Source organism: Echinococcus granulosus, assembly GCF_000524195.1.
Source record: "Echinococcus granulosus chromosome Unknown EG_S00006, whole genome shotgun sequence".
Classification (NCBI taxonomy): Eukaryota; Metazoa; Platyhelminthes; class Cestoda; order Cyclophyllidea; family Taeniidae; genus Echinococcus; species Echinococcus granulosus.
This window is the reverse complement of record NW_020170386.1, coordinates 1,060,017-1,085,282: the sequence shown is the minus strand read 5'-3', so window position 1 is coordinate 1,085,282 and position 25,266 is coordinate 1,060,017. Positions and strand designations below refer to the sequence as shown.

The 25,266-nt window shown below is 42.4% G+C and overlaps 1 protein-coding gene across 1 annotated transcript; it reads right to left on the bottom strand. All coding sequences in view use genetic code 11, as the record gives it.

The window, feature by feature from the left end:
* Nucleotides 1-1,989: 1,989 nt before the first annotated feature.
* EGR_01619 (Filamin-A) lies at nt 1,990-24,830 on the bottom strand (the record flags this gene model as incomplete). The annotated part of the gene is made up of 36 exons (XM_024490868.1): nt 1,990-2,180; nt 2,290-2,515; nt 2,689-2,894; nt 3,291-3,618; nt 3,714-3,926; nt 4,366-4,556; nt 4,908-5,069; nt 5,869-6,150; nt 6,446-6,649; nt 7,199-7,357; nt 7,477-7,650; nt 8,296-8,583; nt 8,775-8,850; nt 8,932-8,964; nt 9,070-9,323; nt 11,166-11,436; nt 12,210-12,518; nt 13,400-13,548; nt 14,721-15,056; nt 15,349-15,522; nt 15,651-16,038; nt 16,181-17,037; nt 17,113-17,482; nt 17,551-17,856; nt 18,243-18,433; nt 18,733-18,781; nt 18,860-18,996; nt 19,090-19,230; nt 19,340-19,648; nt 20,021-20,224; nt 20,304-20,547; nt 21,048-21,166; nt 21,742-22,152; nt 22,458-22,819; nt 23,976-24,158; nt 24,778-24,830. The coding sequence occupies 36 exons, from the start codon at nt 24,828-24,830 to the stop codon at nt 1,990-1,992; spliced, it is 8,550 nt and encodes a 2,849-aa protein (XP_024354733.1).
* Nucleotides 24,831-25,266: the final 436 nt, after the last annotated feature.

Here is a 25,266-nt window from a genome sequence, read left to right as displayed (position 1 = left end):
CTGAGCAATCTGTGCTCTGAACTCGCTTCCGCCTCGAGAGATCTGATGGCATATCCACTACCAGATTTGTATTTCCTGATCGTTTCTCACCTAAAGGTATATTTGCACTAGTATTACATACTGGTAATATTCAGAGCAGGGAACAGAGGTAAGTGGTATGAGTGTTTGGAACACTCTTCTGCCTCAGAGATTTTGAAAGACCTCTTCCTTACTAGGTTCTTGTTTTGTGAACACATCTCACATTATAGGAACATTCGGCCAAACGTGCATTGCAATATAACCCGGTGTGAAGGCCACCTCAGCTGTGGGGCGAGGCTCGCATGTCTCCTCTTCCCTGTTCCTCTTACACTTAGAACGACCAGGTTGGTTTGATTTCGACACATTTATTGGGAGAAAGTGAACTTGGAAAACTAGTATAAAGTTTAGAGGTGGGAGAATCCGCAACCTCTCTCAGGCTTGTTAGGCGTCGGCTCTGTCACCAAGTTCAAACTGTATTCTCGCTTTTTTTCCTGCAGGAAAAATTGAAACAATACAAGTATTACACAGCCAGCCCTAAATGTCAACAGAAACAGTGCATCAATTCCATACATGCTATCGGTTGTGTAAATTACTCGATTGTCATAATATTGGCACTATCGTTTAGTTGTGATCTCCCTTCAAGTTCTTAGCGCATCAAGCGTACTAAGTTACAACCAATGCCATTCCTAAGTACTTTAACTGGACCTTAACTTTGTCAAAGTATTTTAACACCCATTCTTTCCCTTTTATTATTAATGTGTAGTAATACTGGGGTGCAATAGCCGTGTCCACTAGGCCGTTCAGTTATCTAGGTACAAGCTGAGGAGACTGCAGTAATCGCGTTGAGAAATGTGCAATCGAGTGGTGATCAGGCCTGCTATATTTACATTAAATTTAAGAGTATGTACGCTGTCGCGATTTCAACTGAATTTTGTTTAAGAAAAGTACCTTCCATTCCGACTTTGGGGCAACTACTTTTCATTTGATAGAAGGCAAGCCAAAATCCAAAGTGTACGAATCTACATTTCCTGCACACATTTGCTGTGACACTTTAAATCTTTCTCATAATCGATACAATATTAGTCCGTTTGTGCCGGACTAAGGCTCGCTGTAGAGCTCCGAGTGTTCTCTGTAGGTATAACAGGTTAAAGTGCTGTGGAAGAACATATATTACCCATGTACCGATGAGTCGGGGGACTACTAGCATGCCCCGAAGTACAATCGGCAGAGACTGAAATGCCCACGTAAATAGGCAGACCCTTGAATATAAGAGCGCCACATCGTAGTCTGAAACAGGATCTCTCGCGTCCCCACGAAGACTCCACTTCTACTAGAATCATTGTACCGCATTCAAAGAACCTCCCGAGCAAAATTTCAACACTATTTCACGCCCCGCTTGGCTAAGTGGAGTAAATAGAGATTTCATCAAGCCGTGCGAACATCCTGCCCATCTTCAAGCCAATTCATTGCTCATTTTGTTGTTAACATTAGTCTCAGATCGTGCTTGAGGGAACCACTCTCTCCAGAAGGCGATCAAAATAAAAGTTGATCATTTTAAACACACTCCCTCGTTAGAGACTGAGTAAATGATTAAACTATGTCAAAAGTAACCCAGCCCCTTCAGTAACTCCATCAATAATTTAGCAATAAAATCCGTGTGACTAAAATTACTTTATGCTGGAGATTCCGTAAGTTTATATGATACTGGTAACGAATTGCTGAAAGGTCAAAAGTCAATATTTCAAAGGAGGCTTGTGAAGAAACCTGCGGAATTCAACCTAAAGAAGCGAAGTTAACAAGGTTATGAATCGCAGAGAAATAAGTTTCACATAAGAGAAATTTAGTGAGCGCAAAATACTTTAGGCATGAAATAGATGCCTCCTTCTTGGATGACGATGAAGCAGAAGCGTGTGTGAAAGTAGATGCAATGGGCGTGGGACAGTCCTTGCGAACGCACTTGATACGCACAGATTACGGTGAGATCTCAACTCGGAACGGACTTCCAGGGATGTGCTGGTTGCCCCACATGATTGAAAGCCAGTACTGGCCGACTTCTTCCACCCTATATGTCACTGAAAAGCGGTTATTGCCAGTGTGAACGATCTCAAAACGTTCGCAAGGATGCACTGTGCCCATCATGCCAGCCAAAAGCATTGCATTCCCTAAAATAGAGATAAATATGTATATCAAGTAGTGACGCTTCCTTTTATTTAATGAATAGGGCGTCAGATATTTCAGACAGTAAGTCATTAACAAAGGACAAGAACTGACCAGCTTTGCTAGCATCAACAAAGAACTGGTTTTCCTTTCCGACGAAACCACGCTTAAGACCTAGGCCAGAGCATTTGACGTTTTGTGCAATTCCCTTCGAAATTACGCTGGTTGCCTCGTACGTACGACTGCTCATTGTCTTCGTGGCCGTGTCGAGCACGATGGTCGTTGGTTCAATGCTGCCCTGCTGCATTATGTCGCCCATGGGAGACCCAGTTATCCGAGCCTGAAATGGTACATAATGCTATAAATAATGTCGTTGTATTCGAATATGCTGGGTTTGAATAATCAAATTAAAGGAGAACTGGAATTTTTTCCCATATTTTAAGCATTTTTTCAGCATTTTATCCACTATTTCAGCAAGTATGAAGTAAATAGTGAGCGTTCACTGACACCTACCGTGAAAGGCGAACCGAAGATGTCGAAATTGCCTCCGTATTTGATGTTTATCTTGTAATCACCAGGCAAAGTGGGTATGTATGAAAACTCATAACCATCGGGTCTTTCCTCACAGGTAATCTGAACCTTTGAGGGACCATCGACCACAACGCTCAGCAGTCCCCTTCCCGCGTTTGCAGTATTCACGAAAAACTTGTTCTTGACACCTTAATGGTGGAATACAAATAGTCACGGCATTGGACTTTGTACACATGCAAATGTATGCAGCTCAAGGTTGAACGTACAACATAGAACAGTTCATTGAAATCCACTTACCGTAATTATATTAAGGCAAGTTGACTTCAAAGAAGCACATTTAGCTAGCACATCATTACGATTTTGTGGACGAAAATTTGGAAAACAACTTGATACAGGTGAGAGATCCTGTAAATGCCTATAGCCAAGATATTCTCAGATTGACTTACTATTTTCTAATAAATTTGAATTTTATAATGAAGGCTATTCTAAAAATCCGAATTCGAGTAAAGCTGCAGAAGTGAGACGGTGAAGAGCAGTGGCAATGAGAGGTCAACGAGATATGGCAGTAAAAGGTGCAAGTTTACCAACAGAGCCATGAGCGAGGCCGTCTCCGGTGGCGTAGACAGTGCTGGGATCAGCCATGCTGTCACCAACGGCGATGTGAAAGGGCGAGCCATCGATTTCTTTGGCGTGGGGGGCGCGAGCACCCAGATGAGCCTCGTTCTCGGGGACGAGATAGACGCGGACGAAGTGGGCACCACTCTCGCGGGGCACGAAGCGTACTACATGCTGGTCACCGTCTAGCTTGTGTACCGTCGCTCTCTCCACCATCTTCAAGGGCGACTCCACCGTGGCCTCCAGCACGTGGTCCACATCCGGACAGTGAACTGTGAAGGCAACTGGACCGACGAGCTAAAATGCGCATAGTAGGAGGCGTAAGTGTGTAGGCGGAGATTCGACTGTGGTACTTGTACCACTCTGCAGAAGACATCAGCCATGAAGCATACCTGATTGGTTTCACTCTTGCGGCTAACCCTATCGTTGGTGGTGAAATGGATTGGCACCTCGTAGGTTTCGCTTCGACCACCCTCTTTGGGATCAGTCACGAATATACGGAAGGGCGAGAAGGGGATGTGTTCATCGGCAAATTTAATGGAACAGATGTACTCTCCTGGTCGGCGCACTTTGTAGTAGACCGAACAAGAGCCATCCTGATGATCCTAAGTGATAAAAGCAATATTTGAACAAAAGAAGATATGACACTTGTACTCTAGCAGCTTTAGAATCATATTAAAATGTGTTGACGACAATCAAATGTTTTTGGGTAACTGAAATACTGTTTAATTACCTCAGTATCGCTAGAGCTAAAACACCCCGAAAGAATGCAAAAAACTCACACATAAAAACCTATACCGAAAACTATTTGAGTTTGGTCATAGAATCAGAAGTGCTTTGAATCGGTATATTTTCAGCATCGACTGTCTGCTACAGTGGTAAATACCTTGCCAATGGACACAGAAAAACAAGGTAAACGTTGTACAGCGCTTTTGATAGAAGGAATAGGAGATGAAGATGGTTACCAAAATAGACTACGGAGACCCCAAAGAAAAACGTTGCTTAACGCTAGTTGATGTGACGACTTCGGTGGGAATGGGTTACCTTAAAGGAAATTTCAGCTTTGCTTGGGCCCTCAATAGCTATTGACAGACCGCCAGCGCCCGCCTCGTGAGTGTAGATTGAAAACTCGTTTGGCTTATTCACTTCACCATACTCCAAACCGCGACCGGAAACACGAACCTTGCTCGGCCCACCTTCAACTGGTTGTCCAACTGTTAACTGGAATGGGCTACCTGCATGTGCACACAGTTAAACAGTATAGACAAATAAAATCTTTCAAAGGGTGCTCTAAGGCACTCATCGGAAACAGAAAGCATGAAGGTATTTTAGAAGGGATTCCTAGTAAGCAGGTAGATGCGTTGGCATTAAGCATGCACGGGTATATATCGCCGATTAGATTATTATGTATTGGTGAGCCATTCACACTAGGACGTTGGTGCTTCTAGTTTGGAGAAATATTCAATTAGTCAATAAGTGGGAGCTGGCATTAGCGGCAAATCAACTGAGCAATTGTGTTATTAGTTTGACAGACACTTAATAAAACCCTTGCTTCTTGGCTAAATGAGCAAATAAAATAGGCGTACCAGGGACGTGGACACCACGGTTGAGAATGCTGACGGTGTGAATGCCTCGTTCTTGAGGAACAAAGTGAATGCTGATCCTTTCATCGTCGATCGGAACGATATCGCAGGGAATGTGCCTACCGGACGATGAATATACTTCGCCCGTGATTTCACGGATGTCACCTTAAAAGTAAAGACTGATTTTTTAGTTTTATTTGACCCGACAAATTTACCCAGGAAGTTACGAAAATTACAGCAGGAAAAACCAGAATCGTTCATGATAAAACCTTTGATACATCAAAAGAAACTTCATTTAAAGGCAAGTCCCTAAAAGGCGGAAAAAAGTTCTTATTATGGCACAGCACCATAACGCGTATGAGTGCGCATGCCGCCAAAACATCACAATGGCAATGCCAAGTAAATTAGCACCACAAGTGAGAGTGCGAGCGTTAAGCGCAAATGAGGCAAGTCACTCTGAGAGGATTAATAGCCCATCTAACTAAACACTTCAGCTCTTCAAATTGTAAGTTAGACGGAAGGTGAAACCTCTTGGCTACTCAGTTTGAAGCTTGTAAAAAATATGCTTGATGCTAGAGTACACAATCACAACTCGGTCGGGTGCTACCTTTTTCAGTTCAGTTTGTTTCAACGCAAATCATCAATATTGCTGATGAAAAAGTGTACATATTTGTTCCAATTTATTAGGCTCGTTTAACGGGAGGATAAATAACACATTTACTGACAAAATATTTACTGCTAGTGTTTACCAAATAGGCGTTTACTTGCATTTTTCAAACGAAAAAATCTCAAGTTAAAACTTTCATTAGTGCGAAATATCAAACAAAAATTAATAATGCTAAAAGAGCTGCAACATTAACCTGTGATGGTACCAGTCGGATGGATGAAATAGAAGATACTTAAGAAAATAAAATATCAAGAGGAGAGAAAGGCAAGAGGGATGAAAGTGGGGGACTGGGCGTACCAGGGATGCGAATAGTGAGCGCACACTCGTTGCCGACCTGCGTAGCCTCAAAGGCTTGTCGACTGCGGACGATGCGCTGGACCATGCGCTGCGAGGCCTCGCCGCCCACATGCACGGTGAAGGGACTGCCAGGCACGTGTTGGTCAGCGTAACGCACATTCACCAGGTATGTGCCCGGTTCCGTCGGGCAGTAGGCCACTGTGCACGTCCCGTCGCTGTTATCCGTGCACTCTATTTCTGCCTTGCTCGGTCCTTCTATTGACAAGCTCAGTGTGGCATAGCCTAGACACGGGGAGTGAAAGCCCCAGTATTCACGTGCTCTCATTCGTAGAAGCTAAGAAATCCCTCGCGGGTTAGGTGGATCAAAAGGATCAAAGGGATACTATTATAGTAAGTGTTTTAAACATCACAAGCCTACATTATGCTACTGGAACGGCAATTTGCCGATGAGCACTTCGACCTGTTTCATTGCATATAAGTGCACTCAATAGACGCATGATCTTTACAGAGCCCATTCAACACGTCAATTAACCAGTGGTGGAGTAAATAGTATATCTTCTGATGAGAAAACACTAACCAGCATTTTTACTGTCAACGAGGAATTCGTTGCGTTGATTTGCCATTGGTTGAACTCCTTCAGGCCAAATGACGCGAACTCGAGTGGGATCGCCGACGTCTTCACTGGACACGTTGACCTTGAAGGGACTCTTTGGAATGTGCTTCCCTGCCTTGTATACATTCACCAAGTGTTCACCAGTCTCCTTTGGTGTAAACGAAATGCCTCAAAACGAAAAATCAGTTAATTGATCATGGTGTTCGCTACAGAGAAAGAGAAACACTTCGCGTAAGGGCGCTGTTTTTATCCAATTCCAAGTGATGGGGCAGAAAAAGAACCATTTAAACCTTTAGCTTCATTTTTTCCCCAATAGCAACATACTACCCGAGTGAATAAAATATGTAATGATTGGCATGGAACGCTCCTACGAGAATGCATATATTGACCTCATAATTCCATTTCTGTTATAAGACCGCAAAGCATGTAAACATTTCCACATAGCCCATTGACCCATACAATTCAAAAGTCAAGTCGTCATAAATAGCTTGAATTTGCTTAACTTAAATTAATAACAAGTACTACTTTTTCACGAATTAAAGTGCCTTTTTATGGGGGAAGATTTTTCCCATTTTAAAAGCAATAAGCTATCTTATCGCCTGAAAATGTTCAATTGATCTGTAAGTATGCAGACAAATAAAAGATAAAAATGGGGGCCAATGGTAAAGACAAAATAAAAATGAGACGAAAGACGCCACATAAAAAAATTTGTCTCACCCATTCGATTGTTTGGGAGTTTCTTAAGCACACAAGGCTCCTCGTGGCCAGAAGGACTTGTCACAGTAGCAGTGAGAATGGATATATCATCTATTCCAGCTTCAAATGAGACACAATTCATGGAGCTCATGTTCATTTGAGTTCGCTTCTTTGGTTCACCTAAAAAAGCCAAGACACAAAATATAGCCGACTTTGATACGAACAAGTTGAAAGTATTCTGCATTAATGGCTCAAGTGAGCAGTCATAATTTGGACATTTAATAAGGTAATAAGCTTACCAGTGATCTTCGCCACATAGGGAGATCCGGAGATAGGTTTGTCCATAAACTTGAGATTAATTGTATACTCGCCTGGGACCATGGGGTAATAGGTTACGCGACAAGCTCCATCACCGCTTTCAGTGCAGGACATTTCTACTTTTGAGGGACCCTCCACAGAAACAGACAGGCCTCCTGACATGGAAAAGAGGTCACTGCTCACACTGCATGAGCTAGTTTTTTAAATGAAGCCATGCTTCATTTAAGCATCATGTATACCATGGACAGGAAAAGACTATGCCCAATATGATAAGCAGCACATGTAAACTTAATCCGCTTTAGTAATGGGGAAATCATTTAAACCTAAGCGGTAGTGTCATGCAAAATCCTATTTTGAATAATGTAGCCAAATTTGATCAATCGGCAAGTAATGTGGCTCAGCATGCGGTGTCACTTACGCGGTTCTTTGGCATTTGCAGCCACTAGTAAAATGGTTAACATGAATTTGAGTATGTGTCCAGTAAAATGCAGCAGATGGGCATAAATTGTGCTTTGCAAATCTCTCAAATCACACAACACAAGTTAAATAGAATGCAATCTAGATCTGATTTGTGTGGTTTAAAATGAATGTTTGAGCAGAGTATTTAAAATTGGCAACTTCCCAATTAAGCATAACCGTGACTAAACAAAGTGATGACCCCATCTTATCGGTGAAGTTATTTTCCATTTGCTAGAGCATGATATTAGCACCTTTTCAAAACACCAATGCGCATAAATGAATGGTCCACTTTCGCCTCTGAAAGGCCATGCTTTGAAGCAGATGGAGACATTTTAACGTACCAGCACCGGCGTTCTTCATGTCAACAGTGAATTCGGCTGGCTGCCCGGTTACTCCATGGCTGAGACCAGGTCCGCAAGCCGTGATGTTGCCGCTGGCAGCATTGTCCACGAAGAATTTGAAGGGACTGCCCTTCAATGGCATGCGAAGGTCGGAGCCGCTGGCCACCGTGGTCACGTGCAACTCGTGCATTCCACGCTCCTTGGGTTGATATTTGACAGTCATCGTGCCGTCCTTATCCTCTTTGGTCTCCACTTGATCATTTACACCTGAAGGTCTCACGACGACGGCTGAAGAAAAACAGCGTTACGCAGAGTAAAAGTCGTTAGCCTTTATTCCCAGAGACAAAAAGCACTTTGTAGACTTTCCTTAAAAAAATGCTAAATTCCTTTTTTCGTGGCTAAAATTTGATTCAATGTTGAATACTTAAAGTGCGAAATTTTACTCTGGCAAGGTCCAGTATTCAGGCAGATAATTATACCTTGAAGTGAATGATCATCTTTTCCTGACACGACCAAATGGAAATCGACAGGGGCGTAATGAGCTTCAATGGGGGTCTAAAATTGGGACGAATGATATGACGTTAACAACCGAATCCATGCAACTAAGTGGGTATGTTAAAATGCCATGCCACCAACCGTTGGCACCTCAAGTTCCTCCGCTGGAACGGCCTACAACGAAAAAGAAACACGGGTGAAGCAGAACTCAGATAAAAGCAGGATGAATTAGGAAATCAGAGTAGAGCTAAACGGTACAAAGGGCGAGATACAACTCACTTCTTGGGTGTATTTTCCGTTAGGGATGAGCTGACCACCGTATCGCAGTTCCACTTGCACTGGACCGGCCTCCTTGGGGAGTAAGTAGGCTGTCGAGGTACCATCATCGTTGGCCTCCACTTCCACAGGCAAGTCGATGGACCTGCCGCCAGATACCTGTGTAGCGCGGCACATGAGGTTGCCAGGGCCAGCTCTGCTTGTATCCACAGTCACACTCGTCTCATCTCCCACGGCAATGCGTGGCTTAACATCACCTGTTGGGGCCAAATAGGCAGTATATCAAAACTATTTGAACGCATCGGTATTCACAACTCAGTGAACACGAGATGAACACTTTAAAGCAGTATTGGTTGGTAACGTCTTGGCCATATTTTATGGTTTATTATTATTTGCATCAAACGCCTCCTTAATAAATGTGAACAGTAAGTTCTCAACTAAAAGTTTGGGATATTAGAACAATCGATGAAGCCAAAATCAACAGATGTTTAATTGTATCTGCCTCGCTGCCTTAAGCCAACTACTGACACTTACTACACCCAGGAACATAATAAGAATTCGAAAAAAATGGTGCACTAGTTTAAGTCACACCGGAAGATTGGACCGGTGCTATTGGAAGAGGGACTCACGCCAGTATAACTGGACCTAGTGTTTTGCGGGATGTTTAATACCTTTGGTAATGAGGCTAAAGAGGACCATAAGTTACGCGAAAAAGGCAGAGAGCTCTCTCCACTATGAAAGTGTTGCAATGAGTGCGAAGCTATTTTACATTTTCGATAAGAGATCCTACTGAAGCCCCCAAGTTGTGGAGTGAGTAAGACGGGGTAGGATATTCGAGTAAACAGTCGAAGTGAATGAAGCAAGTTTACTGCAATCTACGCGCGTCCGGTCAAAGCATAAATCAGGTAATTTAATATTCCATCCACTCGCTGGTCTCTGTTTACTTACCGTGGCATCAGCCGATAATGGATGGGATTTTTGTGAAATAAGCAAGGTTCAAGTGCACAATAAGTCCACTCAAAGCAGCACACTCACTCTTCCTCTTGTGCACAGTGGATGAGAGCTTGACCCAAGTACAGTTAATGTGACAAACACTTGAAACTTAGTCACTTCGTAAGCATGTGTAGCCAAGGAAGAATACGTTTATTAGCTCACCGCACTAACCAACGGGCTGCAAGGAATATGTAGCGTAATTCAGAAACGCAATTACGTAGCGTCTAAGTAAATAGTGAGCTCGAGTTAGGAAATCCAATTACATACTTGCTTTGTAAATTGAAGCCAAAATTAATCAAATAATAAAATCTAGAATACGGAATTTGGCATTCAGACTTATACAGCATCCTTTGGAATCTTGAGATCTTGACCATAAGCCATTAAAAACTGTGCACCAGATGGTGTTAATCAAAGCAAAAAGTATTTTAAATAATAGGTCTCTCCTAATTTTATTATAATTATTATTATAGGGTGTCTATCTAGCCCTGTTTATTGTTCAAGAACACGATCATCACTATTAACTCCACACCCCAACGCAGACCTGGTGCATATCACCTTCAATGATAATTCAACACATTAATGAGAAAGCTAGAGATCATTGAATGCTTCAATCCTCCCTTAATGGTGTTCATTCAGACAAATAAAATTATTTTCAGAAAGTATTTATAAATGATTTGAAGATCATCTTAGGCATTTCGACAGCTTGCTTATCAAAGGAGTAATATTAAGCTACTCAAGTCTTCTGATGCAACTTATTTGAAGAACAGAGACCATTCGTCAGCAATAGCCGAAGCAGTTAGAAAATAAATTGTGTTCTAGTCAAGACAAAGAGTGACAAATGAAGTTCAAAGAAAGTAGAATTCCAATCAAAGGCATGAAAAACGGTTATCTTGCATTCCCTTTCACGCAAGTGAAACCTGTACGATCTATATTGGTGCGGTTAGGTTCAAAAAATATAAATTAGATTAAGAAAACCTGAAGATCATCGACGTAGCGATCAATCGGGTGCAATATCATAGTAGAACAGCTTCACTACTGCGAAATGCTGATGAACTAATCTGGGGAAAAGAAATCATTGCTGCAAAGTGAGAGATTTGTTAGCTCACCCTTAATTTCGCAGAGGTCAGCTCGACCCACGCGTAAGGATTCGAAGACAAAGGGACTTTCGGGAATCTCGATGCCGGCGTACATGACATGGATTTTGTGCTCACCTACGATGAAGGGTTCGTAGGTGCAAGCCAAAAGGCCCGAGTCGGGGCCCGAGATAATGTCGCTGGGCTGGGGCATGCCCTTCTGAATGGGCGCTGTGTTCACCTGCTCCAGCTGCTCCGGGGTGATTGAAATCACACTTATCGGCAGACTGTGCCCCACAGGATCCTACAATCCCACACGGAGTTCCTATGTGCAACTTATTCCTTTTCCTACTCCTCCTTCTCCAAAGGATATACTCAAAAATAATTTTGGTAATTGGTACTATCATAGCTCCCAACAGGATCTAAAAAGCATATTTAAAGAAACTGCGAACATTTTTTTCTAAATTGAATTATTCTTATTCTATCATTATGAGTGATAGGGATATCTGATACTGAAGTAAGGCTGAAAAGAGTCGATTTCATTTCAAAAAATCACTGCACCGACGCCCGTTTTCTTTTACTGTTTCCATTTTCATTATCGTAAATGCTTGATGCCCGTCCACATTATTTTATAGTGCGATCTACAGAAGCGAGCTGTCCTGTGCCAAGATAGTTCATGGTTTCTGCGCAAAACAATATGAACTCTGCTCACAATTTCCATTTAATCAGGAATTCCACCTCGGTCCAAAACTTAACAAGTATACTGTCGATAGATTCAAATGAATTTGATTCGCATTATGAATCTTTCGTATTTCTTCATGTTAATTTTTAAGCTGATTGCATCCAAAATATGAAGTTCTCAAGCATTAAAGAGATTTTGCAAAATATACGCAAGAATATTTTGATAACAAAGGCAAATGCCGACGTGATTCCTTTGAAAGGATGTCTTTTCCAAGTTTCATGTTGCGTTTAAGCGTTCTTGGTGCAATTCATTGACAACAAAGTCGCATCCATTTAGTAGGTGTAAGAAAAACAGATCAAATGAAACAACCTTGGAAAAGATGATGTGAGACAAACCATGACATCGAGTTTGAGATCGCCAAGACCAGCATCGGTGGCGTCGACGGTGAAAGTGGAAGGTAAGCTGGCCTGCACGGGGCCACGGATGCCGGCACCAGCAAGTCGCACCTTCTCGGGCTCTGTAGTGGGTCGAACGAGGATGGTGAAGGGCGAGCCAATGATCGGTTTTCCCTCGCATGTCACCTCCACTTGGCAAGGCCCTATCGCCTGGGGCACATACGTGCACTCGTATAGACCCGGCTGGCCCGCGACCGGATTTACTGCCGCCGCAACTGGCGCCACTCCCGGGGCTGGAGTGAATGTCGCCTAGACAAGAGTAGTAGAGATACTCAGAAAGGAATATTTGGCATTAATGGTAACGGCAATCACTGTCTCTTCCCCAATGAATTCCGCCCACTTTGCTTCCATTCATATAGACCCTTCTAGGGTTATTACTAAGGACATTTGAGAACAAATATCAGAAGCGACGCCTGGTGAAAATTCTGGTGCCAGCCTTTCCACAAACATATTAATTTTAATTGAGATCCAACAAATCTGACCTGGTTTATTTTGACTACTGACATTTTTGCGCTGTTTACTTTTGAAAGCCTCAAATGTTGAGTCGCTACATAATGTAACCACGTAGATCGCTAAGGGTTCGCACATACACATCAGCATACTCATCTGCATCGCCTCAAGACGATGCACGTTAGTGCACGTGCGTACGCGCCACGCATTGGTAAGATCATTTTGAGCGCCACATGAGACACGTCATAACTTGACTCTGATTCATTTGGCAACGAGTTACCTTTTTCTCCACAGTGCAAATCTAAATGCAATTTTCCCCCGTGACTTCGCTCACACCAAAAAACAATGCGATGTCGGGAAATTCCTGCCTAACTAGCCACATATTCAACAACCTAGCCATTCATATCGGCAACGGGAAGCACCACACATTTAAGGAACCCCATAAAATAAACTACTAAAGAAATTTCACATTTGATTGCACCAAAAGATTAAACGATTAAACCGCTTAATTTTAAGCATTTATAAATGGAACATTAACTACTCATTTGCTAGCATATTCAGAGCTTTCAGTGAAAGTGTGACAATGCCAAGTATGACTAACAAAGTCACATGTAACCCCATTTCGAGACCGAGTGCATAGAATTGCGGTGGGGTTGTGCTGAAAGCAAACACAAGTATACCTCGATCGGAGCATTGCCAGCGAGACTTGTATCAGCAACAAATGTCGCCGGAACGGAGGCGCGAACTTTGTTCGGTTCCAATCCATGACCATAGCAACGTACCTTGCTGACATCCGCGTTGCCCTGGATTCTCACATGGAATGGGCTCACTGCGTTCGTAAAAGGAAGCACGACAATAAATTTCTGAGATTCAAATGAAATACTGCGGAACATAAGTGTCGGCCTCCATTGTAACAGAATATATGTGGATTTTGAGGCCAATTTACTGTGATACGCCCGCAACAACTAACCACCATAGGCTAAGACATGTAAGGAACTGCTGAAACAATGTAGGTAAATGCATGGTAATGAGATTAGGTAACGGAGCAAAAAGGCAAGTCAAGGCACTGAATTAATGAAGGAGGGAGACGGTGGAAGAGGCCTATGATGTGTGATGCGGTTGGCAGGGCCAGTGAGTCCGTGTGCACGCACACAACGATCCCACGCACACCCACACATCCATCTACGGGCGACGAGTGCAGCATCATGATTCACTGAGACCTGAAATCGACCCACCATCTCGTGCAGCATGTAATTTATCTATGTGGAACGAACTCGCTCCTGTGGCTGCACACACCCAAGGAGAGAGGCCCTTCATATGCATGAGTGCACACACGCGGACTTCATTATCAATGCAACACATATCTCAGCCTCAAAGAAGCAACATGGTCAAAGCATAAACGAAGAGCCAACGTTCTACTCAGAACTAAGTCCAAAAAATGATTAGGGACTTTTTAGTCATAAGCACATTTGAAAGCAAGAAAATTCATAGCTCCCAAGCAGCTTGGTTGAAATGGAGTCATCCAAATAGCTCGTGTAATAGTACTGTACGGCGAAGTACAGCCGATTAAAGCGTATATTCTAATTGATATGAGGATTTTTCTTTACACCAAACTTGTAAAACATATAGAAACTCCTTCGTACAATAAAATTTGGTTATTTTTTACCACAGAAACCTTAAAAATTGCGACGCTTTAAAATTACCCATAACCAACGTTAACTACCTTGAGACCGTAACATCCATTTTATTCCGGTAATCGCCACACCGCTATCATTCGCAAATGGATTGAGATTTTGAAACTGCATTTGAACACTATGGGATTTATAATGTCGAATTAAACATTTATTCTATCACTCTGAGTCCATTTTAGCATTAAAATCATTGTGCCTACTGGTACTTAAATCAAATTATTAATTTCCAAACAATCTACGGTTGACATCAAACAAACGCTTATTAGCTTCCACAGAGGCGAAACAACTACTTCATAGAAGATGAACTCACTTGGAATTTCAACGCCACCGAATTTCAGATGAATGTCATGAGTACCGGCCATGGTGGGCGTGTATTCTACGGTGCAGGTGCCATCTTTGTTGTCGATGCAATTGATGGCAGCGTCGGCAGGACCCTCGATTGAGAGCCCCAGACCTCCCTTACCGGCACCGCTCATATCGACGGTGAATTCAGTCTTCAGGTTAGGCATTAGATGCGGACCCGAGGGCTCCAAACCAGGACCGTACGCTCGAACCCGCGACGCATCGAATCCTGCTGAGACGTCTACTACGAAGGGACTGCCCGGGATCTGCACACCTCCGTAGGTGACCTCAATCGTGTGAGGACCTAAAGGAACAGAGAGGCTCATGTGAGCGATTTTAACAGAATTCACATAATGGAGCACCCTTATATTAAGCACACACACATACAAGGATAATGCCTACAGAATTGGGAAAACTACTTTGTAAAGTTTCCAAAGAACGCAAGTTGATGCAATAGAGCAGACCCCCTTATTTCCACACAACAAGCGGAACTAATATTCAAAATACTACACCGTAGTGACATTTGTGCATGATCATATAATTAAATTAAAAACATGCAAGCCTGATTAATGAGTAAATGGTATGCGTTCGTTTACCCTCCATGGCGGCAGAGTATGTAACTAGGTAAGTTCCGTCGTGTCGATTGACAACACTCGAGGCGGATCGTCTTCCATCAGGATCCTTGATGATAGCCGAGACAGTCTCCTCTCCAACTGGATCAATTTCCCTCGCGTCGACAATAAACTTCAACAGGCAATCTTTGAAAACGCCTAGAAGAGCAACCAAAATTAGTAAGACTGGTACAAGTAAGAGTAAGATCGCATGCAACGTCCGACACCGATAAATCACATTTTGCGAATCATGCAGAGCTCCTCGACATGCCACCACAAAGACGAACCATTTGGCTGCAGGCCAGGTCCATAAGCCTTGATTTTGTCAACATTAAGATCCATCTTTCCAACAGGATATGCCTGAATCACAAAGGGACTGCCTTGAATATGCTTCTTCCCATTGTGGAGCACATTAACCGTGTAGACGCCCGGAACCGGAGGCACAAAAGTGACTCCACATGTCTGATTCCCATTATCGGTACAGTTCACCATGGACTGCTGTGGACCTTCAATAATGACGCTAAGTGGATCAGGTGTGGATTTGGAACTGTCGACTGTAAATTCCGCAGGTATGGTGGCCATAGCCTTCTCAAGTCCAGGTCCGTAGGCCGTAACTTTACCAGCGGGTTCTTCGGAACCGGGCTGTGGCCACCTGTTGCTTTGAATAATCACCTCCTGTTAATGAAATACGATATTTTGGTAACAAGTTCTATTAATAAGCTACTTCGTGCAGTGGGGATGCCGCATCCAGGAAGCTAATGTGCGAAACTCAGGATCAGCATGCCTTTCCCCAGTACCCCTCATGCATGCTGAATACCTTTTCTTGTGGTAGAATAGGTGGTCGTGGTGTTCTATATTCTCCAGGTCCAGCAAGAAGAGGATCTGGTTGATAATTTCCTTGTTGCAAACTAGGCTGCATAGCCTGGGGAATGCTGACCAATTGGGCAACTTGTTGAGGTACTTGTTCTGGTGCAATTCTCTGACCTCCTGGCCCAGAAAGCTGTGCTTCAGATGGCATCCGTTTCTCGTCATGCCTCAGTAGCCGTCCGGTCAAATGACCCACCGTTGGTCCCAATAGTTGGGCATCAGGTATCTCTTCACCCGATCCCTGTATTTGGACACCAGAAGACTGGCTCGATTGCATCTGCTGGAGTGTTCCCTCTTGAATCGGCCTGGCCATTTTCGGAGGGATTGGTGCCTGCAATGGACCCGCCGTAGTGGAACGCTTCACGGGCGTCAATATTTGTGGTGAAACAATATGCATGGGGGCGACAGTACCCGTGTGCAGTGGAATGGGATCTTTAAAAGCACCAGACTTCAACAAAGAGGCGTTATGAGCAGCAATCAGAGGCACGAGTGGCTGGCCTGGGACTGTAGGCGGTGAGCCAACAGTTGCGGGTTGACTCCCTTTCGGTGATACTTTTTGAGAGGCAAGAACTGCCTCCACATCGAAAGGACCAGCGACGGGGTATTTACTCCAAGCAACTTGAACTGAATATTCACCGGGTTGTGGTAGTGTATAGGCAACGTCAAAACCGTGGGGAGCTTTCTTGACCGATGCTGGAATAGTCTTCGGAGAAGCTTTTGGCCTAATGATTACGGTCGGGATTTCATCAACTGGAGCAGTGTCAAACGTTTCAATTTTGAACTGTTGCGGTTCATTAGCTATAACTTCTGAACGCAGAGGCGATGAAGGACCAGTAGTTATGAGTAAATTAAATGATTATTAATAATAGCACGATGACTTACTGCTATCTAGACCAGTAGCCTTCAATTTTGAAACGTCGAACGCTGGGTTAACAGGCACAACGTATGGGCTCTGAGCAATTTGGCTGCCGGCCACAAGAACTGAAATGCCAAGGGCAGTCGAATTCTCCGGAGGGACATATTCGATTCGGTATGTTCCATCTTGATTATCAAAGACTTTTGGAATGATTGGAACACCATCCTCTTCTGTGATATGAAAAACTGTCTCCGAGATAACATTTTTCCTGTTAGCGGGCTGGGAGATGTTAGTGAGGTCCATGGTGAAATATGTGGGTGTCTTTACTTTTGCAGATTCTAGTCCAGGTCCAGATAACTTGATTCCGCCAACAGCAGCATCAAGACCAACCGGAACCTGGAGACAAATAATTGTAGCAGGCATTGCCATTCTTGTGCATGGATACATGTTTTACTAATACCTACCCGAATTCCAGACTGTTTGAGACATTCGCCATCAATGGCCATATGGACGGTAATGACGCCGATGGATTTTGGCGTGTATTTGATGGTGAATTTTCCGATGGAACTTTCAAATACTTCGGTTGGAACGATCTCACCTAGGGAGTCGTTGCATTCCACAAGGAGTAAATCTTTCAGTGTTAGCTTCTTCTTTTGGGCAACTTGTGTGAGGGAAGGCATCACATGTGTGAGGTCGATAGTGAAATCAGTTGACACACCCTTTATAACGTCACCGGGCGTTTGGCTTATGCCCTTTCCGAACACATTTATCTAAAATCATAGAGGATAAAGTGAATCTTGGCCAATGTATAGAAAGGAGTTATTAGAAAATGTTTTAAAAGGTGGTTCGCATGTGTTTTTATACGTTCTAACCTGCTATTTTTTGAATTAATCCGTCTTTTCCGCTGATGTAATCAAGAATAAAATGTAGCCCATCCAAAGAGACCCACCCCTAAATAAAATCTGTTATTTATTTTTCCCAAAGCTGACAAAAACCTGATAAAGAACAGATTCGACGAATCTTGACCGAACCTGGTAACTGTATGGACCTGAACACCATTGGAGCATGACATAAGTAAATTACAAGCTTAGGTACTGCAGTGAATGTCTAGTTGTGTGGATCAGTATTGAAGAAAAATAAGACAGATGATTCTTACTCGGTTCACATCAATGTTAGAAGGAGCATCAACCATCGCCATGAAAGGTGATCCTTGAATATCCTCACCATCACAAGTTATATGAATCGCATATTCGCCAGGAAGGTCTACTTCGTAGGAGACTTCGGCCGAAGTGTCGCCATTGTCTACACACTTTATGGCTGCTGAGCTTGGCCCCTCGATCAGAAAACCTATAGCGGTAATCAGGCCATAGATTCAGGGACCCAACCGTAATACTACTTGATTAAGGATTCGCGTGATTTATACGCGAAAGCACATAAAAATAGTAAGTATTCATGGATTTCTTCATTTTTTAAACGAATGAGGCAATCTTCTGAGTTTTAAAAGAATTAAGCGACAATCAGCAACTGTTGCAATAGAGGAAAAAGTACCGACAATTCGACAATTCTATGCATACCAATTGCTCCCAATTCGTCATTTGATACAACCGTAAACAAGTTCGGTGTTTTTATGATTCCCTTTGACAAACCAGGGCCAAAAGCGCGAACCTTCGACTGTTTATACGGTCCCACAATAATCTATGCATTAAAAATTCAACAATTAAAAGATTGACACTCCATTTCTATCACAAAGGGGTTATAACACACAAATTTTACCTTAAAGGGTGAGCACCGAATATGTTCACCTTCATACTGAACAGCGAGTGTGTATTGCCCGGGATGGGAGGGTACGTACGAGCAAGTGTACAAGTGCTCAGACACTTTCAAAATTTTGACGGGCTCGACTTGACCATCTAAAGAGAACGATTATAATTAAGACATCAAATATTTCTTGCCGTTTTCGTTGAAAAAGCGTGTAAATGCACGTGCAAAAAATTAGAAATCACCGGGGCGCTTGAGGTCCACAAACAACTCCGCAGGTCCACCAGCGCGTTCGGTGTGCACCTGGAAGACGGCCACATCATTAACGCGAATGCCTTTATCTTGAACGCCTCGACCAGTGGTGTAGGCCAGACTTGGGTTGCATGCTTAGAAAAAAGTGCAAGAAGGAGATATTATGAACTCGAACTGTAGCGATCACACATTCATAAGCTCTAGCATTCCCAATTTCATTTGTGGTTGACGCATGCAGATCACCTGCGCCGCCTGCGGGTGCATTGGATAGGAGTCTTGCAGTCTGCCCTGAGGGAGTGGTCTGCGGCACAACGGTCTCTGGTTGGAAAGGAGTTCGACCTGAAGGAGTTGTGCCTCCAGAGGAGCTGAACGTTGCAGAGACCGCCTGTGGCCCCGGAGCCTGGCTCGAGGGCATTGCGGGAACTGTGGGAAGCTTGAATCCGGGGCCACCCGGCTTAGACTTTTCTACGGCTGGTTGTTGAGCTTTTAACATTTCAGCTGTTTGAAGGTTCGCTAATGCCATAGCTATATCACCAGTGAAAAGAAGTCCGTCTGAATACAAGTGTTAACGAGATTTTTTCGTGCTTGCTGAAGCGACCATGCATTTTCGCAGCCGTAGTAGGAGCATCGACATTCAAGAATAATTTCTTCGCATTGTGACAAAATTTGGAAGTGATTAGTTTGAATCAAACACAAATTCATCCAGGGCAATTTATTATAAAGCTTATGAACTCTATGCTGATATTGTACCCAGGCATTAGTTAAGAATGAATGTGACAATGCAACGCGTCAGTAAGCCATTTCCGTGCAGTAGCAACTTTAAAAACTTGCCTTTTGCAGATTCGCCTAAGTGTGGTCATATGAGATTAAGCAATACAAACGAACAAAAGAAATAATTACATTTTGTGGAAGTATTAAGCTTACGAGGTCCGACATTGACAGGGAAGGGTGAGTTGGGTATGGGCTGACCGACAAACATGACTTCAACTTTGTGTGGACCTTCCATCTTAGGAGTGTATTCGATGAGGAAAGGACCGTTCTCATCAGGATGGGTAATCCGTGGCTTGATGGTGTCCCTCCTCCCATTCGGATCAATGACATCACAGGAAACGAGACCAGCGCCAGCATCTACGGCAGAAAAACATATAAAGTAATGGAAATATTCTATGTAAAATCATCATAATGGAGTTGAAAAAGTAAGTAGTACTTTTGGTGAAAGCGTTGAAGAAAGTTCGTCTACCGACGCCGTTGCCTCCATTAGCCTCGATTCCAGGACCGGAGACGGTGACCTTTCTCGGATCACCCGGTGCTCCCTCGACGTTGACAGGGAATGGGGAATTAGGAATTTCCTTTCCAGCGTATTTAATGATGATACGATACGGTCCCTCACTTTTGGGCACATAACTGCACGAGTAGGTGAGATTGCGATCTTCGTTTTTGACGATTTCACACTAAAGAGTAAGGATTTCTTTGAAAATTATTGAGCTCCAATTAAAGCCAGGCATGCGAGAAAGTCAGGCTAATCACACTACATAAACGACTCCAAAGATGATTTAATTACGATACTAGGAATAGATTTAAAGTCCTTACCTATGTGAGAACTAAACCAAACATTTTGAGTGAACACATTTAACTGAGAAGCAGGAATATGTATAGGTCAAGAATGCGAGCTTATCAAATTCAATAGAAGTCTTAAAAATTACAGGCTAATTGGAATTTGAAAACAAAGAGCTTCTAAAATATTTATTTAACTTTAGGGCTAAATTTTGGTGGAAAAATTAATACCATTGTGAGTTTGAGAAAAATTAATTGTAGATACAAGCCAACTCCCCTAGGTTATTAAAAATGACCCATTTAAGTCGAAATCACATGATAGAAAAGAAATATTCTGATACATTGAATCACAAATCCTCATGATTTACCACTCCGTTGGTTTAGCAACAACACTTACGGGGATTGCAGCACCTCCAGCAGTGAGAATGATGACTTCGAGGTCAGCACGACCGGCAGCAAAGGTATCCACCGTAAAACGAGCGATAGAATTGACGGTATTCCCAGTCTCCTCAAGACCTTGATATCGAGGCAAGTGGCATAAACAGGCACTTCAATACACTATTTTTATAGCAAGAAGAAAATAGAGTATGCTTTCTATTAAATATTTACACAACTACCCGACTGGATAGTAGATCGAAGGTGCAGAAAGCTTAGTTTTCCACTTTTATTCAGTAAATCATATTACTCTGTATAAACACAACAGTCATTATAACTTGACTCAGTAATCTGACATTTTCAATAGAATCCAATTTATTTTATAACCACGATTAACAACAAAATGGATGCATAAATGGATTTCACTTAAACTTAAAAATACTCACTGCAAGTTGAAATTACACTGTATTCTTTCACTGAGAAACAAGGAAATTCTATGAGTGATAAGAGTCAACAAATAAATTACAATAGATTAAAAGTACAAATGTATGAGGTTTTGTTTGGACGCAAAACTTTGGCCACCTTAAAGTTACCATCAAAATTATATGGAATAATATTGAGAATGTTTTGGTTCTTTGTTCATAAGCAATAAGAAAAGGTAAAAAAAGTTGTCAGTAACAGGTGAAGTGGTAATGAATCTGAGTACTTGCCTGGACCGCATGCTCGAACGCGAGCAGGATTGATTTTGGGACGAAGTGGGGCGCCTTCCTTTAATTTTGCATTTGGGAATTGGCTAAGGTAGGTCATCATTGCCTTTTCATCCACTTTGGGATCAATCATTTCTTCTGGACGGATGAGTAGAGGCACATCAAGCCACTCCTGTGCGGCAACCATGGCTTCAGTCGCGTTTTGCAGTGGGTTTCTTGGACTCCAAGTATCCCAATCTGGACACAGACCAGGAGCACATGCATCGACAAGAGCTCCAATTGCCACACCACTGTTCCAGTCGGTTGTCAGATTTTTAACAGGACGATCGGGCATTTTCGAGTTGGCCCAAGCAAGAATACGTTGCTTGGGAGTAGGGCCTTTGCCTTTCGGATCCTGCAAATAAAGGACGGTTAGTTCAGCTATAGGAGAGGTGAGAAGAATGTGCCAAACATAATCAGTGGTGTTTTATTGAGTGCGTCAGCTTACTTCTTCCTCTGAAAGCTTAATTAAAGGAAATAATAGGTAAAAGGAATTTCGTGAAAAAGCATGTAATTAAGTAAAATACTACCTGAGGCAATTCTTCTTCACCTTCCCACATTGGCATGGAAATTGAGTAATGCAAGATAAGTGTCCATATGAGTCCAAGAATAAGTTTCAGTCGAGAATCGACGATATCAGTACTATCTATTATGCACAGTCTTAAAACAAAGGATATGGTAGTTACCAATATTGACCAACTTCAAGCCCTCGTCTTCTTCTAGAAATTTAAGAACCATAGTCACATTCTCCAACTTTTGCGTCCGAAAAGTGGGCCTTTTATTCACATGAGCAAATTTTTTCCCAGATAATACTTCGACCAAACGTATAAGCTTAATACCATCAGAAAAGTCCGTTTGTATATCATCAACCGATGTTTTGGCTTGCTTTAGGTGTTCATTAGCCCAACGTGTAAATGTGTTCTTTTGAAAGATTTTCCACTGAGCATCCTCCGCGAGGTCGCGCTCCGCCTGCGGCATCTCTTCTTCTTCATCTGAGCCAACATACCCCTCTTCGTACTCTTTTCCGCGCTGGTTAATTTCTGCGATTCTAATTGGGTACGACAAGGTTAATGTTAGGTTTGAGTTCTATAACTCAATATCAGAAACCGTAAAAACAAAATGTCTAGGACAAATTACAACCCATCAGAGACTATTGATATTTTTTAAGTATTTGCGTATAATTGTTTGTCCTACTTGTGCAAAGTTATTTTTAAGAATGGATAATAAAAGTGCCTTTTAGTGAACAAGATTCCGTTCAGTTATCCGCCGTCCTGCAACTGAAGGTCTTTTTTGCAATTTCTAAAGTAGTTTTTTACTGTAATTAATTGACCCTAGATATGTGTCGTTTTCTAACTTTCCATAGTGTTATGGTGAGGCTAGGTTAATTTTTAGTAGGATCTTTATTCAGGGAACTAGGCAATTAAGTATCAATTAATCCCTTCGTTTGCACGCGCCAAACCACACCGTTTTACGACATTTCGGAAGAAATCTTCGCTTATTTATCGTCTGGGTATTGATTTGCACAGCTATCGAATTCATAATGTACTATGACCCAACGGGCGACTTTTAAGAACTGCTTATTTTAAAATTTATTGCCATCATTTACTTGACCTAAATGAACCAGTCTTTCTTAGGTAAATGGGTTGCTTGCGAAGTATTGGCCGGCATTTGCAAGACTAATGAATGTGTCGGTTTAGCACAAGTCGGCTTCCAACATGCTTAAAGTGTTCCTGTGCTATGAACTTCCTTTTTCTCGGAAAAAAAATTTAGATTACGATGCATGTCTCTCAACCTAACTTCAATTTTTAGCAGAAACTCACACTGCACGAAGATCGATCTATGTTCTGCATTGCGATTTCAGCATTGGTTTAATTGTTTTGCATAAATGAGAAATGCACTAACCTTTAAAGTACACGGAAGCTAAATTCATACTGAAGGCGGACTCCATAAAAGGTATGTTATTTATTCCGTTTTAATATTTCCAACAAAAAATTATGTGTCGAAGCGGTTTATAACATGTTTATCTCCTTCAGATTTCCTTCTAGTTGTCATTTACTTGAATGATACGACTGGCTGATTAATTAACATCCAAGATCAAGTATTCAACTTACAGGCCATCCATTTTGGTAAACTTATATGCAGCAAGGCGTAGTTAGTGATTTGAGGAATCTTCCGTTGCAGAAAGGTCGGCGAGCGATGCTTACCTTTCACAAACTGGTTGAAATCCCATAAAACGGCAATTAGCAAGCTGTGAGAGAGCCAATCGACGTCGGACAGGAAGCACCATCCACCCTATTGGAGGGTGGAGCATTCGATCGACGCCCACAAAGTTGCTGGAACTGAAATTCCAATTGGTCAATTTTGGTAGGGCTTCGCGGCGTCCATGTCTGGAAACGCCGCCCACAAGTCAAGGTTAGCATCTTCTAACGTCAACTTTCCTGGGGATATACCCACCTTTAAACGCCTAAATTGAATTCTGATAGTGCAAGCTATCGATTTACGCAGTTTTGCAGATGTTGTTGATCTGTCCAGTTCTTTCACTAGCTTCCCATACTTTTTCTCACTTTGCCTAAGTATTTTACCTCAGTGCTATCATTTTCAAAAATTACTACCATATTTAAGCAATTAAATTCCTTAAGATAGTGATTAAGACCTTCCTGACAGTGGCTAACTTCATATTTGACTTTAATGTAAGCTTGATATTCCGAAAAAACAATCAATTTAAACTGTTCTAACACTTGGACTGGTTTTTGCAATGTAAGAATTTTTGCATAAACGAACTTCGAATGGCTTTAAAATTGAATTTTTTACATTTTAAGGAACCCGTCTGAATCCGACCTTAAAAGCTAATCATCATTCATGCTTTAACATTACTCAAATTCATATCATTATTTCTAGTTTAACTTCGAACATGTGCGTCAAAATGATTAAGTGAATGATACCGTAGCGGGCCATCTTTCGTCACTTCCTTTTTGGCCTTCAAACCCTTTGAAAGAACGGACTGACTTGATAAAGGAATGTCTGTTGATAAGCGCTAAAGCTGTGGGAGGGGGATCCATGTCGGGCGTATGTGCGTTTCGAACTCTTGCCTACCTGGGGGAATTTTGACGACTCTCACTACAAGATTTTCGTGTTTCCTAAACACTTCTCACCTAAAAGGTATATTCAAGCAAAATACATACTACAATACGGTTTAGTTGCCTCGTTAGCTATTTGTGAAGGCCAAATCATGAGCCCATACATTTCTGAGCCAATGATGACTCACCTTCGCTAGTTTAACGACCTTTAACACGCGCTACAATGCCTTCTGAGACACGCAAGTTACCCACTAGCATAGTTTTAAAGTGTGAATTGCCTAATGAATTATTCTAATGAGTAAACTTAGGGTTTATTCATTGATTCTCTAAAGAAATGTAAAAATATGCTTGTGCTACTCTTTTAATGCTTCATACAGAATGCGGCTCTACTCTACCTACTCATCAAAGATGCTAAGCA